General features: G+C 46.0%; 1 protein-coding gene across 1 annotated transcript; it reads left to right on the plus strand.

Moving 5' to 3' along the window:
* The first annotated feature begins 1,806 nt into the window (after positions 1-1,806).
* On the plus strand, positions 1,807-5,953 carry COX6C (cytochrome c oxidase subunit 6C). Its single transcript, XM_078604453.1, has 4 exons — positions 1,807-1,992; positions 4,224-4,349; positions 5,316-5,446; positions 5,781-5,953. The coding sequence occupies exons 2-3, from the start codon at positions 4,230-4,232 to the stop codon at positions 5,439-5,441; spliced, it is 246 nt and encodes an 81-aa protein (XP_078460579.1). The 5' UTR covers positions 1,807-1,992; positions 4,224-4,229; the 3' UTR covers positions 5,442-5,446; positions 5,781-5,953.
* The last annotated feature ends 12,027 nt before the right edge of the window (positions 5,954-17,980 follow it).

A 17,980-nucleotide genomic window follows, 5' to 3' on the forward strand; every position in this document is an offset into this window, starting at 1 on the left:
TTTGAGCTGGTGGGCTGGACAAAACTGAGCACTATTGTAGATGTAATGTCCATAATTGAGTGCTGGAAGATATGTTTTCCGGCCTGCACAAATCTTTGTTGTGAGTTTTCTTGTAATTTATAGATTTGATCGATCACTTTGCGTTAATATGGGGGGCAATATCGCGGAGGATAGACCACACAATCTGAGAATTTTGTCAGGAAGGAGCCGTGCGATTCATTAACCCGCGGAAGAATTTGTGGGTGACATGTCCGTAGGTCCGTAGTGCAGGGAGGGGCTGGGTGGGGAGGGAGGGGCTGGGTGGGGGGTGGGAGGGGTGGGGCTGGGTGGGGAGGGGCTGGGTGGAGTGGGTGGGGAGGGTGGGGCTGGGAGGGGAGGGGCTGGGTGGGGAGGGGCTGGTCACCCCGTGGTGCCCTTATAAAGCTCAACGTTTAACCTACTCACGCCGGCTTGTGCCCGCCCTCACAGTCAGGCATATTTGTGGAATACACCACGCCGCCGCTGACCCTTGGCCATTGACCGAACAACCCAACGTTCCTACCAGCTCCCTCCGCAGGACAATGTGTTCCGGGATAACTTCGCGAATTACGAGTTTTTTCTAACACAAATTGCGCAAATCTGCTATATGTGGGGGCTCATGGTACGTTAAAGGGGCTGTTTGTAGAATTGACATATACTGGAGGAAGGGCCTTTGCTATTGATGCCCCCAGGGTCTGGAATGCTGTTGCCAATAAATTGAAACTTGAGTCACTACCTATGAGATCTTCACTCAAAACTGCTCTAGAGGAGTTGTACACCCCTAGCTGCCAGTGCTATTCAGTGACCTAAAATAAAATGTTTCGCTCCGGATGATCGCTACAAAGTATGACCTGTGTTTTGATTTAGTGTGCTGATCTTAAAGGTGGAGTGACTCATGCAGCCAGCTATGGCTGCAGGGTTTTGGTAGTACATGTTGTTTATGCCATTTATTGTGAAAATTCTGTCACAGTTCCTATGATTGCTTTTTCATTGCTTTCATGGCTTTATTTTGGTGATTTCGAAAAGTGTATTGGTTTAGCCATGTTTGTTTGTTGTAGTACAGAGTTAGACTGATGGCCTTAATCTAAGCTGTCTTGTGGTTGTTGTTGTTGTTGTTTGACTTGCATCCCACTGGGATTTTTGCACACAGCGTTGGTGTACGGTGTTTTTTCTGCAATATTTTGCTGTCTTTTCTTGGATTTTCTGTTTGCACTTAGTCACATATTCACTTTAAGATGTTTTTTGTTCATGTTTTTGTTTTTTGTTTGTTGCGGTTGCACCCGATTCAAGAGCTGAATGGCTCACAGGGCTATACCTAATAAATGAACTTGAACTTGACATCCAAATAAAACCGTTGAAAAAGACTCAACCTTTCTACTAAACAAATCGGCACAGTTAAGTCCGTGCAGCATAAAACAAACAATTGCTAAATTAAGTTTAAAAAACCTTAACCTCCGTCGCTTTCCAGGTAGCGCTCCGTTACTCCGGCCCACGTTTACGCATCGTCGTTTTTGCGAAAGTGTTTTAAATCCATCGATCCATCCTTAACGATCAATCTTTAGAAAAATAAATCGATTTCCTATTTAAATTAGTTTATTTATCCATGTAAAAAATATTTTTTTCTATTGTAAGCCAATTTAAACACTTGTACCGCGAGAGATTCTAACTCACAATTGTATTCCCGCATTCTGAAATGAGAATCGATTCCCAAAAAGTCTACAATCGATACATTCCAAATTCTCCCTCCTGGGGAGCGCTCATTGGTCGAGCCGCCGACCTTCACCTTTTGTAGCCAATCAGAAACGGCATTTCGTTCCTACGTGCCTTCACACTCCCCCAATCAGAGAGGGCCTTATTAATTGGTCGAGCAGCCAATCGGAACGCGTCTTCTATTGGAAGCTCGGCCTGACGTTCTAACCTTGAGCCGATCGTGACATCGAGTTCCGCGTTTCCTCACCGCTTTAAACAAACACCGTAAGTACTCATTTATTGGTGCTTTTAACGCCTTAAAATGTCTTATTCGTAAACGCCACTGCTTTAGGAACAACATTGGAGCTTTATTAAGTTGTCGAATGAATGAAATGCGTTCGGGCCTAGTCGACGCACGCGACGCCTACGGACTTGCCTGAGTGACCAACCCCGGAGGTCGAGAGGATCTCGGGCCGAGCGAACGGCTCTTTAATAGGGAGTTGAACACCACTTTTACGGGCTACGTTTACTGGCGGGCTAATGTTCAATTCAGGACGGATAACACCGCTGGCTTTTAGAAGTAGTCACTGAATACTGTAGATTAAATTCCTTACCAGCGATGCGTAAACTCGTGATACAGTTCCAACGTGATAATCATGAAACAGAATTAGCTACTTACAGACACTCTGCTGGAATTTGTTCAGTATTTCTCACAAGCTGATGGACACTATGTTGTTGGAATAGCTTGACCTTTATCTGCGTGCGGTGGTTAATTTAGGAAGGGTGATTTGCGAATAGGCAGACGCGAGTAAAGGTCATCCTAAGGCCTGATTTAAGAACTCGGCGACCGGTGCATATCTTAAGTGGCTTCTGAGCTGTAAATTTAAATAAGAACACGTGCAATGAAACATTTATTTTTGCAACAAATACGACGTTTTACCGGACAGTCATGTATTCGAACCCGATATAATATTCAGGGTCCGGAACTGTGTGTCATTGTAGCACCGAAAGCTGAACGTGTTCACCACTGACGGTGATGAACCTAGCCCCTTGGAGTTCGCGGTTCCTCCTCACGGCTATAAAACAAGTGGCGGGTGATGTCTCTGAAGCATTCTAGATTAGACGTTTTCGTGACTGCAAGGATCCATACTCTTTGGTTCTTTCGGTAAAGTCACGTCGTGATTTAATTTAGTTATTTTCATTTTTTAAATATTTGTTTTATTTTTCATCTACGTGACTTTACCGAAAGAACCAAACAGTCTCTGAAGCAGTCCTAGGTCACGCACATTCACCAACCTCAACGTGAAGCATGGCCCAATGACCCAAGGGAGGAGGAGGAGGAGGTCTTCATCTAGCAGTGGATTGACTGAAAAGCGTTAGTTACAAAAAAGACATGTCGCCCGATTGTGCCCTATGGTTTTTAAATAACCTTTAGCATAAAACTCTTTTTGGGGGATCCCCCCCTTATTATGATTCAAGAGTTGGATCGAAATTAACTTAATGTTCCCAGCTGCTCATTGAGTGAGATGTATATTAAATGTGATTGAATCCATTGTAGTAATTTCTCAATCGCTTTCTACGTGATTCTGCAGCATTTAATTGATGAAGGAAGCCAACTGGGAAGACACTGAGTCATTGGTTTCACAAAATTTGCTTTCTATTCCTTTTTTCGTATGGCCGATGTAGATGCAGAGCAACAACCTAAATTTCACATTCAGGTGGTCAAGCCAAATAACCGCGTCAGGAGCAGCGATGACACCATCGTATTTGTGGATCGGACATTGTGTCGTTATGCGTTGAATGGTCTCTTGCTGTATATTGCAGACTAACGTGGAAGGCACCGAGTCTTCCGAGTAGCGGAAAAGTAGAGGCCTCCTGATTAGTGGTATGTTGTTTATAAGGCAGTGTTCATCATTAGTATGCACTGCTATCAAGTGCTGTAAATCCACAATGCAGGCAAAAAGAGTCCATATATGGGTGAGATGTACGTGTGTGTGTGTCATTTTACTTTAAACAAAATATTATTGCGCCAAATATACAATGCTACTTCCTGTGCGCATCCCCGCGATTACGAATTCTGGTATATTTTTTAGCCAGATGCGGTTGTGTGGGTCAAATTCCCTTTCCAAAGCACCCTCGAGTCGAGGCCCTTCTAGCAGTAGCGTGAGCAATGGCTGCACTATATGTATATTTCTTGTTAAATAAGATTAATTACTCGACTAATTTATTTAGGAAATGTCCACAAACGAGAGAGTGCAAGCTCACCACTGACAGACCACGTAAGTAGAACCCGTGGTCTAGAGCCTCTCGTGTCGAATGACAGCAGCTTGATTAGCATGTCAGCGTTGTTTCAGCTGGACGTGTTTTTGTTTTATGTTTGTTGAGTGTTGTTTATTTTCAGGGAGCTTCTGCAGCATACCCAATATTCTGGGGTGAGTGCCTGGCTTTGAGTGGTTGTGTCGTGCGCGTTTGCTTCCTTTTAACGTAATGCCCCCTCGGGGCTTCTTATGCTGCAGTGCAAGATGTCGGGCATCGTGGCAAGACTGGCCAAGCCTCAGATGCGTGGTCATCTGGGCAAGCGGCTGCGTATACACCTCCCTATCGCCTTCGGCCTCTCCATTTTCACAGCCCTCGGATACAAGGTGCTTACACTTGCCATCCGCCATCACCACTTCTGTCCAAATAACGCATTTTTTTTGTTTTGTCGTTGTGCTTTGACAGGGCCACAGAGAGGGGAAGGCAGATTGGGTTGTTTGTCCATGGCCTCAGATCTTAGGGGGGGGGTCCTCATAAAAAATGACAATGGGCCTCGGAGAGAGGCCAAGAATGGGCCCTCAGATCGGGCCTCATTTGTCACTGCCCCAGGCCTCCATAAACATTTTGGCAGCTATGTACTTTGTATCCATTACCATTGTCATAGCCATCCTCATCAGCGTCATCATGAGTATTGGCCATGTGGTGCTTATTTTTAGAATAGGTTTTGCCCAGGGATAACTCTCAACTAAGTACATGAAACAAATATTTAAACATATTGACTCAAGGCCCCATTAACCTGCATTTGGCTCATTCGAAATAAATAATTTTCACATTTCTCCCTGCAAGATTGATAGTTGAGGCAAGTGATTTTCGTTTTGTTAACCTTTAGCTGTGACTCCACTGTTGTCTTGTGTATGACTCCCTACAGTATTTCACATTTTTTAAGTTGATCAATGGAGGCAATTAGGTTTTTATACAACGAGAATTATTTATAGATAACGGCAAAGCCGTAAAGTTAAATGATTTGGAGGAGGCGTACCAATGTGACTTTTATTAACTTGTTTTATGAGCATTGCCTTTAGCCAGTTGTTAGTTATGTTCCACAAACCAACCTCAGCCCTTGAAGTAACATCGTTTATCTAGCAAAGTCTCACTAATTGCAACACTCTTTGTCATTTGGATCAAAGGAATCATGCATTAGAGTGCATTGTCATATCCATTTTAAGGCGTATTGTGTATGCGGGGAGGCAAGGTAGTTCCTGCAGAGAACATACCACTTATATGAAGAGATGACAACTGAAACCCATTTGCTGATATGAACAAACCTATTGTGTGTATTTGTGTTTTTGAAGTACGGTGTGATGGAGCCAAGGAAGCAAGCGTACGCCAACTTCTACAAGAACTACGATGCCCAGAAGGAGTTTGAGGCCATGCGGAATGCGGGGGTGTTTGAGAGCGCAAAGCCTGACAGCAAGTGAAATGGGTACGTTCACGTTTTATTTAAATTCCTTAGACAGGTGACAGAGCAAGCCAACGTTGTATGGGAAGAGAGAGTTTGAGTTAGCAAATTGTATTTAATTGACTTGGTCTACAAAGGCAGTTTGCACTGAATGTGTTAAGCTATGCTTGGAACATCAGAGGCTGGAGACCTTGGTCAGGATGTCTAGCCAGCCAGCTGTTGTAAAAATTGAGCTCCAAAGAAGTGATCGAATTTTGTAGCTAGCTGTAAACGAGTCATCATTGACGGTGCATATCAGATGATTGAAAAGGTGATGGTGAAATAAAAGATGATTGTGTGTTTTTTGTTTTGTTTTCAGGCATTCAATAAAACTGCATCACAAATGACCACTCTGGGCATCACTGCTGCACACTGCTGGATTCACCGGTTATAAAATTGAAAAAAGTGGTCACAATCGTCAATGATATTTAAAAAGCATTATTTTCCATGACTGTATATTGGTCTGAAATAAAGTACTGCTCTGCCCACCTATTTGAGTCTTGTGTATATTTTTATTAAAACTGACGTGATTAGTCGATTGAGTGGATGAATTGACTGCCATATTCGTGGTTGATTACTTGAACCCTTTTAATAATGGTGGCCGCCATGCCATTATGTCGTCCGAAAGCAGGAAACAATATTGCTTCCAAGAAATGTTTAATTTCACAAGCCGTCTCCATAGGGCAATGCGGCTGATGATGCTGACATTATCCTCCGCACACCACCTCCTGTTTTTACTCAATACTTAGCAATTGAATCCGTTAAGGTGAAATGACTGATGAGTGTACGGCCCATTAAATTGTGTTTTGGATCGATTTGGATTCCGAAGTCTGACGATCCAGACTGATCGGCCCCCATTCCGAGACACTAACCGGGCACGTCTAATTCTCAAGGTGACCTTCGGTGTGTGATGTCGTGCCCGGTTTGCACTGAGAAGGTGGAGGAATACAATAAAATAGATTTCCTTTTCGTTTCAGGTGAGTAACTTCCCATTTTTCAAAACGAAATTATTTCTCTTTTAAGAGCCCTGTGGCGTAGACGTGCTGCGATTTGTAAGTTTTCAAGATAAATCTTAGTACGGCTGTGGAGTTTTGTCGGGCATAGCTTATGGGTGCTTTTTTATTCTGACTCCAAAATGCATTTGATTGTAAAAATATGGAAAGAACTTGCAACATGTGTCTCCAGGTCATGATTGTGTTACGTTTTTGGATGGATGTATAAGAAATGTATCCATCTTATCATTGTATGCTGGGCCGTGAGGGTTGGTGAATGGAGTTGGGAGTCTGCGGGACCAGTTCAGATATTGCTTGCCACTGATGTTAGCCGTGGATGTGATTACAACTTGAGTTGATGGTTTCATAGCGCTCCACTCTAGAACAGAACTCGTCAAATCAGGAAACGGTGTCATATTTCAACATGTGAAATCTATGACCCAGAGAGGCATTGGCATTCATGGTAAAAATGTTGCTTTCAAGAAATGTTGAATTTCACGTTAGTTAATCCGTTGCAAAGCTTAGCATTAATTTAGTTTTCATTAGGAGTATGTGTGCGTTCATGAATATCATGGTAGAGTTATGAAGATGCTGCCATAAAAAAAATATTGCCATCGTACAATTGTCAGCGGTTTTAACGATGGCCAGCTGCAACCCTCGGCAAAATTATATTGTATTCCGTTCACTTGCAAATGCTTCCACGAGCCAATGTTTTGTCGAGTGATTCCACTAAACTTAAACGTGTACATTCCCATGAGGGTCTGCTTTCCATTCTCTACAATGAGTATGCATCAAGTCGACTGGGACATTCATTTGCTCCTCATTTGTAAACACGTTTATTATTAGTCATTGATTTTTTTGGGTTAGGCCACGTAATGAGATGGTCAATATTTTGGTAATGTAGCACTCACTGTTTAAACAAAGACTAATTTACATTCGTAATGAGCATTTCATCCAAGGATCCCAATGCGCCGTGTATGGAAAGCAGAAAATAAGACGGAGCCAGTGTAAACGACCAAAACTATGGGGAGAATTCTATTTTAAAGCGGAGAGTTTTCACGGCAGATTTAAATAGCTCTTGATTCTAATTGTCGTATTGTCAGATGCAACGCGTCCCATCGCCAAGGCCCGATCGCCTCCAGGAACGGAGCCTTAGATATTCAATTGGCATTTACGAAAATCGCGAGACTTGTATCCTCTGAAACGATAACAAAAATGTGCAGGTAAATGCCAGCAGAAATTTTGAAACATCGAGGGCAAGACTGAACTTGGCAGGTGTCTGCAGAATGTTTGGGGTGGTGCCGATGAGACGACTTTGTGTCTAACCATAGAATACTGCAGGAAATTTCGATTTAAAGCTTTCGTCACTGCAGGGATTCATCTTCTTGGTTCTTTCGGTAAAGTCACGTAGAAGGGCAATAATAAAATAATAAAAATAAAACAATAACATGCAATTCTCACGACGTTTCGGCCACAATGCAAGCAGCCGTCCTCAGGTGAAAATTTAAATTAATAAAATAATTTAAAAAAATCACGACTTGTGTTACCTCCGAAACGTGATTTTTTATTACTTAATTTTTAATAATTTAATTTTTTTACCTACGTGACTTTACCGAAAAAACCAAAGAGTATGTATTCTTATTTCGGCTTCTCGACGCCGGTCTGAGACCCTGCCCCGTTAGGGTCTCTGCAAGAAGTCCTCGTGGGTGGAGGAGGGAGCTCGATGGTTGGCTAACAAACCCCAATGGCTGCATCGAATCAATCGCTCCTGTCAGGAACTCGGGGTTAGGAAGAAGGGGACTGACGAGCTTGGGGATTTCTCAGCAGGGATTTTTTAAAGTCCTGTGGATACAATGAGGGCTTAGCCAGGAGGAATGATCCTAAGGGGGTGCTACTGGAGGGTGGATACACCCATACTTGCCTTGAGTTCAGAATGTCGTCCTTCGGAGTTGGAGGTTAAGTGTAACTTAGTTTTATCGTTTACGCACGTCGTTACGCACCGGACAAAGTGAACTGTCAATTTTTTTTTAATTAAGAAAGCTCAATGGATAATTGCCACGGTGCGTAGTAACTTAGCACATTTCCTTATTAAAATGCATTGATGTGGAAGTATGACCGATCGCGCTGCCACGCAATTAGCTTAATTTCCATGCGAGAGACTCCCAGGGCAGCCTCCCCACGCAATCAACATACCACGTGGCACTGTGCCATTCTTCATCGGTGTCGTGGGGAACATTGCCCTTCCTGAGGGCCTCGTGGGCCTTTTATTCACCTTTGGTGGCTCACGCTCGTACACAAAGATAAAGGCCCCCCCCCCCCCCCCATATAGCCTCCACAGAATGTTGGGGCAAGAGCCGTTCGCGAGTAAGCAGCACCTGGGGGTGGGTGGCCAGCGCCACATGCCGGCCGCTCTTTGTCTCCCCAGTGGGCGATGTTGAACACACCGCACCAGGTATTCATTTAAGGGCTAAGTCGACCTAGGGGAGTCCCAGGACCGGTGCAGGTAATGTCATCGTTGGTCGCGAGCGGGAACCAGCTGCTGCACCAACCACCGCTCCCCCACAAATCTGATCCGCCTTAGCGTCTCATTGTCGTCGCTCCATCTCCACGTGGGATGGACCCCCCCCGGATGCCTTTCATTCTCACCGAGTCATTCATGACGGATTGGTGGTGGCGACGATGTGTCACACACACACAGCAGTGGCCGCATGAGGGCGCTACTGACTTGCAATGTCTTCGTTCGCAATCCTCGCACTAATTGTTGGGAAACACGTTGTCCTGCGGAGGGAGCTGGTAGGAACGTTGGGTTGCTCGGTCAATGGTCAACGGCGGCGTGGTGTATTCCGCAAATATGGCCGACTGTGAGGGCGGGCACAAGCCGGCGTGAGTAGGTTAAACGTTGAGTTTTATAAGGGCACCACGGGGTGACCAGCCCCTCCCCACCCAGCCCCACCCCTCCCAACCCCCACCCAGCCCCACCCTCCCCACCCAGCCCCTCCCCACCCTCCCCTCCCCACCCAGCCCCTCCCCACCCTCCCTTCTCCACCCAGCCCCACCCCTCCCATTTTTTGATTCACGACGGACGGACACAATAATCCCCTGTGGGCTGGTGTAACTAGGAGGTTCCTACCAGTAAAACTCAGTTTCCTGTACAAGAATACGGGGCAAATCGTATGGGTTGACACGGTACGGTATTCCAAAGAGATTGGACCTGTTTACGACGATTAAACACCATGACCGCCTCAAGGTCAACCCCGATGTGTGTGACTTTATCTGCACAAACTTGATACGTTTCATCTCAATTTTGCCTGTTTACCCACAAGTGCACTATATTCGATTACGCGTTGTACGTGTGTGTGTGTGTGTGTTGGAGTTCTTTTGTAACGTCCGTAGTATCCAGCAGCCGGATTTCACGCGCTGTCTATCAGATTTCGTGTCGTTATAAAGATTTAGGGGTGTGGAATATCTGGGACGAGCGGATAGCCAGAATGATTTGACCTCGAAACCACTCCATCATCATCTATTTGACTCGTAGCCAGCAATGGGCTACGCTTGACTTCTATCAGCATTAGTCACGCTCGAGTTGAGCCAAAGTTCACTTTTTGTAAGTGTTGAGCATGAAACTTAAGCAATGTAGAACTTTGATTTGACCATGCTCTTTCCATATCTCATTTCGCTGCGTCTCTCTCTCTCTGTCTGGCTGTCCTTGATGTCTCTCTCTCTCTCTCCATATCTCTCCATCTCTCCTTTCTGTGTGTGCGTGTCTTCGTGTTCATATCTCTCAATGGCCTCTGTCTGCGTGGTGTGCGTGTTTCTGTGGCTGTGTTTTTCTCGTTGTCTCTGTCTCTCCATACCTCTCCAAGTCTTCTTTCTGTGCCCCTCTATCTGCGTCTGTGGTGAGACGTTAACTACCTCGCCTAGAGCTCGTGGGTTCGATCCCGACTCTGACGCCTGTATATTTGCAGTTTGCGTGTTCTCTCCTCTCTCCCCGTGGTCGTGTGGACTTTTATCTTCCGGATCCTCCGTTTTTTTCCCTCCATATTAAGAAATGTTCGTTTAGATGATCTTCCTGCTATAAACTTCCACGCGACAAGCCTCTGCGTTGAGCTATCATTTGTTATAGCCAGGTGGCTTCTTCTAAAGAGCTCTATACAGCTCATTGGGCCTTACCCTGTAAAAGCAAAAGTATTTTTTTCGTGAGTTTAGTTCAGTAAAGTATTCTTCACTCGGACCCTTTCTCGCCTGAGCATCACAGGGGCCAACTTAGCGCGGAGAAGTTTCTGCTCGAACCTAGGCGCTACCCAACAGTGGCATCGTTCGTTACGATTTTATTGGTTCTTGAAATTAATTTTTTAAATCTCTTCCCCCCCCCACTACTCACTCGCCCACCCCACCGACCCCCACCCCCCCAATGATGGTGAGCGCGCACCCGTGAAGGAAACGTGGCAACACGAAGCCTTTAAACTTTAATGACAACACCTTCCACTCGTAGATTCATGGCGCCAGTAATTTCACGGATCCGCGGCACAGGCACGAGGAGTTTTGAGGTCACATTTTTTTTTATTTTTTACAAAATAAATAAAACAAACGTCATCTTGGGTCTCAACATAACTTGACACAGGCAATGTCAAACTGCCAACAGGTATTAATTAAGAACTAAAGTTGAGCTTATACTGGTAGGAACCACCTGGTTCCATCAGCCCACAGGAGATTATTGTGTCCGTCCGTCCGTCGTGCATCCAAAAATGGGAGGGGTGGGGCTGGGTGGAGAGGGGAGGGTGGGGAGGGGCTGGGTGGGGAGGGTGGGGCTGGTTGGGGAGGGGCTGGTCACCCCGTGGTGCCCTTAATAAACTCAACGTTTAACCTACTCACGCCGGCTTGTGCCCGCCCTCACAGTCGGGCATATTTGCGGAATACACCACGCCGCCGTTGACCCTGGCCATTGATCGAACAACCCAACGTTCCTACCAGCTCCCTCCGCAGGACAATGTGTTTGTATACACATGAGCTGCTGTTAACACTTGATGATGATGCTGGGTGTAATCTCCATCGAAACGTCGTGTACAGCTCATAGCTGTCAACCCATACGGTTTACCCCGGAATCTGGTCCATACGGCGTACAGCCGTTTCAATACGGGCAAAACAATGTTTTAGTCTATTCGTTTGTGTTTTTCCTTTGTGATGGAAATTGTAGGATGAACGTTGAGAATTATAAGGGGCATGAGGTGACCAATACGGTCTGAATTGGTCTGTAATAAGTTAGGGCACTGATAAGGGGTGACAGGTATGGTATAGTGTAGTGTATAATGTAGTGCATAGTGTAGTGTAGAGGATGAACGTTGAGATTTATAAGAAGCACGGGGTTGTCCAGTAAGGTCTGAATTGGTCTGTAATAAGGTAGGGCACCGAAAAGGAGTTGTCAAAACGTTGCTCGCTTCACAATATCCCACCGGGGTTTAGCTGAGAAAGCAACATCAATTCTAGATTTGAAGCTTTCGTGACTGCAAGGATTCATAATCATAGTTCTTTCGGTAAAGTCACGTAGGTAAAAAATGAAATTAAAATTAATAAAAATATAAATAAAATAATGTAATAAAATAAAATATTTTATTTTTTATTTTTATTAACTTTAATTTCATTTTTTACCTACGTGACTTTACCGAAAGAACTAAGAGTATGGAAGCAACATCAATTTGGCAACGCTCTGCCCGTGACGTTACCAGCAACTGGGTCGGATCGGCTGTGCCGGGATGGTGGAGGGCGCAGCTGCAAATCGGCACCGTAGCCACGCTACGATCTCGTCCAATAAAAACCACTAACTGACTGCGAAGCTCAAGTCGAGGCGTTCAACATCCGTTCTCGAGAACGAGTTAACGACGCCATCTGCTCCTTTGCCTGCCAGGGCGTTCCGCTGCAGATCTCGGGCCGTTTGTGGGTGAGGAGAGGCGGTGGTGTCGTCGCGGTTCGTGCTGCGCTACGAACCCCTAGGTCGACTCAGCCTCAAATGAGTACCTGGTGCGATGTGTGAGCATCACTACTAGGGAGACAAAGGCGGTCGAGGGTGGTGTTGGCTACCCACCCCCTCGTGTGCCGTGCTGGCCTTCAGAGGTACAACTCGCGAATAGCACTTGCCTCCAACAGTATGTGAAGGCTACACGGGGGATCTTTGTCTTTGCAGAGGCTGCGGCGCCACAGGCGGAGTTTGACTTGTCGATGTGGGTGGGGGTGGACGCGCAAAGGGGTTCGCTCCGTCACTCTCGTCAGTTTGTTTACCGTCAGTTTGTCTACCATCGTAAGAAGTCTGCGATGTTAGAGGATAAGCCGGAAGAGCCAAGTGCGGTCTTCTTGATAGGAAAATAAACGCCACCTGTGCATAGTTTGCTCTCAGTATGAGTTGACATTTTTATTAATATATATAATATTTTTTTTTACCAATTCCTAACTTTGTCATAACTAATGTAATGCATAACTTTAATCCTTGCCCAGGGCAAACGTCAGTGGATCAATTGTTTGCTAGTGGGAACACATATGTTTTACCCAGGAGAATATTTAGCAGAAGCAACATTCATTTATACCGGCCTAATTCGCAGTATTAGCCCCGAGGGCCAGCCGGTCACCTTTGAATATCAATTCGTATTCGGTACACGCGCGCCAGCCAGGAGTGAGAGACTCACAATTGGAAGGTTGCCGGTTCAATTCCTGGCCTGGGGATTGACTAAATCGTGGTCTAACTGGGTTATTTAAAATGTGACACTTTGTGCAGAAAGTCAACAGTGGTTGTCATCCATAATAGAGGTTTGTTGTTGGGTCAGACCGCGTTAATATAAAGGCGTCGTTAAACCCAAACACACCACCCGACACAGCCAATTGATAAGGTTTGTCACGTAACCAAAACGTGCCAATTCGTCGTTACTTCAGCACACCGCGTGTGTGTTGGGCAGTAAACCCACAACAATCACAATTCGGGTACACACCGGTTGTGTGTTGGATATTGGCTGTCATATTTCATAGACTATCCCTCTTACCCGCCCAGCCATAGGAATGTGGAATTTGCGACATTTTGCAGTGAGTGGGCTGTAAACGGGAGACCGAGCGCCGGACGAATTCGAGCACGAAGTGACTTGCCCCTGTTGGCCCTGACGCCTTGACACGCACGGCATCCAGCGAGAACTTGACAGCGCGACCCAAGATGACAAAACTCTGCCGAAGGGCAATGTCCACTTGATCCGCATTGCTTCACAGAGAAGTAACATCTCACAAGGGAGCATCGAGGCGGCCTTGAGGTCAGAATACACGAGCATTGGCGGTGTGTGTAGAGGGCAGGGAGGGCACTTTGCACTGAACTCATCCTCAACAGAACTTATTTTAAAAGCTAATGACAGCCAAGGTTTTAAAAAAAAAATTCTAAACATGGTAACGAAGTACAGGCCCCAAGGCTCAAACCTCAAAGCAGCCAGCAATAATCAGCGCTATTGAAAGTGTGTTTGTACGTTGAACCTCTTTTGCACAGTACGTAGCGAACCGCGCTGATCGGAGGTGCGATGGTGTACGAGAGATCGGGTGACAACGTTTCTTGAATCGAGCAGGGTTAAACTGGTAGGAACCTCCTGGTTGCACCAGCCCACAGGGGATTATGTGTCCGTCGTGCAGGGAGGGGCTGGGTGGGGAGGGAGGGGCTGGGTGGGGAAGGGAGGGTGGGGAGGGGCTGGGTGGGGAGGGTGGGGCTGGGTGGGGAGGGTGAGGAGGGGCTGGATGGGGAGGGTGGGGCTGGGTGGAGGGTGGGAGGGGTGGGGCTGGGTGGGAAGGGGCTGGTCACCCCGTGGTGCCCTTATAAAACTCAACGTTTAACCTACTCACGCCGACTTGTGCCCACCCTCACAGTCGGGCATATTTGCGGAATACACCACGCCGCCGTTGACCCTGGCCATTGACCGAGCAACCCAACGTTCCTACCAGCTCCCTCCGCAGGACAATGTGTTTGTAAGAATCTTAATTTGGAGCTTTCGTGACGATGGGAGGGAATTCCAAAGCATAGCAGTGTGATTTGATTCGCACATTCGGTGCATGTTGTATGCCACATTCTCTTGACTCCTTTCCCACAGCTGTATTCTCTATGTAATGCACAACGGTGCACTTTTTTTTACAACGTTTTTTTGTAAAGGTTTCCACGCTCATCCTGCTATCGTACATAGTTGTGATGTAGAGACAGAATTATCTCTGTTAAAACAATGGTAGCATTTGCCACCCTGGTGGGCAACGATAAGTTATTATTGGACCAATTGCCCAATAACCATCAATCATGTGGTCAGTGTGAACATTTCCTTACAATAGGCCCTGCTCTGCATCCCCATGATGTTGGCAGATGTCCTACCCATGACCCAACACAGATAAATGCCACCACGTGCCGTGTTAACATAATGCATACATAATAATGACATTTATACATCGTTTTTCATCAATGATCTCAAAGCGCTGTACAGGACACAGCAGCAGCGGACGCTCAGCATAAACATTATATTATAAATATTAAGAATCATTTACTAAATGAAATGAACATTTAATAAGCGGAAGCGTGTAACTAGGTTTTAAGGCGCATTCAAAAATGTCCACAGACTCCGAGATCGCTGATAAATCGTAGAAGATCATTCCACAGCCTGGGGGCTACACGGGAAAACTCTTGGTCACCCATAGACCGAAACCTCGACCTGGGAATTCAGAGAAGTTTAACACGCAGTAGGCTTTCGCGACCAATGTCATCCATAATCGAGGTGTTTTGGGTTATATCGTGTAAATATATAAATGTGTCGTTAAACCCGTCACCACCCGACACAGCCAACTAGTTGTTGAAATGCAAATTCCTTTGTCAAGGCGTCTTCCTCCTCTAATCCAGCTTAAAATACGCTGCCAAGCTTGGTGGTGTTCATTCAGACGCTGTCTTTCCGACAGCCCTGTTCTTCACCTGAGGACGGCTGCTTGCGTTGTGGCCGAAACGTCATGAGAATTGTATTTTATAATGTTTTATTATTATTTTATTATTTCCCTTCTACGTGACTTTACCAAAAGAACCAAGAAGATGAATCCCTGCAGTCACGAACGCTTTGAATCGAAATTTAGTAAGGGTTGTCACGTAAACAGAACGTGGCAATTCGTCACTAGTACAGCACACCGGTGTGTTGGAGAGCCAAGCCACAACATTTTGTAAATTTTGTAAATGTTGTGGCTTGGCTGTACTAACGACACATTTACATATTTACGCGATCTCACCCAAAACACCTCGATTATGAATTCAGAGAAGATCTGCACCATGCTCAGATCTTAGGGACCTTGAGGGGACGTATGTGTGCAGCATGTCAATGATATGGGCTTGGGGCTAGATGGTTCACTGCTTTGTAAGTTAACAATATGATTTTAAAATTGTATTGTATGTGAATCTGGAAGCCAGTGCAGCGAGGCCAAAACGAGTGTAATACGATGTGAAGAAGGCGTTCTGGTTAACACTCGAGCAGCCGCATTCTTAACACACCGCAAATTGATCATCACCTTCTTAGCCACGCCAGAGAGCAAGACATCACAATCGTCTCTGCGACATGAGCTGAAGGGATGAAGTGTCCATGGTTAACGCCGCGTCTTTCCCCGCCCACTCTAAGTGATGAATAATTCTGTCTTGGCGGAGGAGGTTGACTCGTCGGAGACTAAAAACAGCTGAACCATCTACTTCTTAATAACATTACTAAAATAAAAATGATCTTATTTAAAATTTATCCTGGAAAACCTTGATGCTTCTCTCTTTTTAAAGCGTCATTTTTTGTCTTGCCTTGTTGTTAAGTGCACCCTTCTTGAGTCCATTTGCCTCTATTTTATTTGTTTTACTAAATTATATATTTAGAAGTGCAGGCCTTAAAACGTATTGCTGATGCGCTCTGGGCAGAAAGGGGCTCTAAGAGACGGAGCATTTGTCAGAGCGTGTACCAGGCCTGCCTACTGGCCAGAAGTTTTTGAAGAGGTCAGAGTACAGAATCAGAACACATTGTCCTGTGGAGGGAGCTGGTAGGAACGTTGGCTTGCTCGGTCAATGGCCAGGGTCAACGGCCGCGTGGTGTATTCCGCAAATATGCCCGATTGTGAGGGCGGGCACAAGCCGGCGTGAGTAGGTTAAACGTTGAGTTTTATAAGGGCACCACGGAGTGACCAGCCCCTCCCCACCCAGCTGCACCCCTCCCACCCCCCACCCAGCCCCACCCTCCCCACCCAGCCTCTCCCCACCCTCCCCTCCCTACCCAGCCCCTCTCCACCCTCCCCTCTCCACCCAGCCCCACCCCTCCCATTTTTGATGCACGACGGACGGACACAATAATCCCCTGTGGGCTGGTGGAACCAGGTGGTTCCTACCAGTAATATGTATTCATACTGGAGGAATCCGATGAGCTATGCAGCTCTTTTTCACAGATGTCCATTAGTTTCACAGACGTCCAGGAGATGTCCAGTATCCACACTTTACCCCACGACGTGCAACTTTCGGATCGACTAAATGTGGCGCACCCATTCATATCGCCGGGTGGACAAAGGTGATGGGTGGTGGGGAGTGAAATTTAATAAATTTGCCAATTGCATCAATTGCCGCGCCGGGAAATTGAACTGGTATCCGCCGGATCGAATTCCAGCAGTGGGCTCCACCTTGAACACAGAGACAGCATCCCCGTGTATTGAACGAGGTTAAATAAAGGTAATTGCGTGAGTTATCTTTTTTTTAAAGGAGGTACAGTATATACGATATATTTATATTGCATCCATCCTCATCGATTTTTCAGACCATTTCCACTTGAATATCACTTAGTGGGTGGGTTAAAAAGAACGCAACGTGAAAACGCGGTGATTCATACTGATCACGTTCCACGGATCCAGAGCCAGGCTATCTGAAAGTGCGCGATGCAGTGGGCCGTCTTTGCTCGATGGATGGCCGCAGTTCGCGTGAGGATTGATACAGAGGCGGAGGTCACAATCGTTCAAAGACACCCACTCCAGAATTCCTTCGTGTGACAAAATAGCCACTTTCCTGCTTGCGAAATATGGCAGGCTATTGCATAAGACCAGGCCCAATAATAATAATACATTAACACACGACGTGAACTTTATTTCTCATGCACTGCCAGTCCTTTATATAATCTCGTATTTTTTTTTATATAAAAATCCCAGCTGAAGCAGCATTCGTGTGATTTACGATCGTGCAAATGTATTGAAAGTAGTGGCTTTTGCCAAACCACGTGAGAGTAATAGGTTGGAGCCCCTGTGCTCTAAATGACAAATGTTTCTCTATAAAGACCTGAGTTCGATTCCTGGCCAAGGCGAACACGAGCAGCGAGTGATGTCTGAACGGTTCCAGGGTGCACCCTATGTCGGCTCAGCCTCAAATGAGTCCATTAGTTTGGTGTGCAAACATCGGTACTGGGGAGACAAAGGCGGCCGGGATGGTGCTCACCACACCACTCCCCTCGTGTGTCATGCCAGATTGAATAGGGTGCTCGTTAAC

The sequence above is a fragment of the Lampetra planeri genome, chromosome 22, assembly GCF_965212315.1.
Source record: "Lampetra planeri chromosome 22, kcLamPlan1.2.h2, whole genome shotgun sequence".
NCBI classification, from domain to species: Eukaryota; Metazoa; Chordata; class Hyperoartia; order Petromyzontiformes; family Petromyzontidae; genus Lampetra; species Lampetra planeri.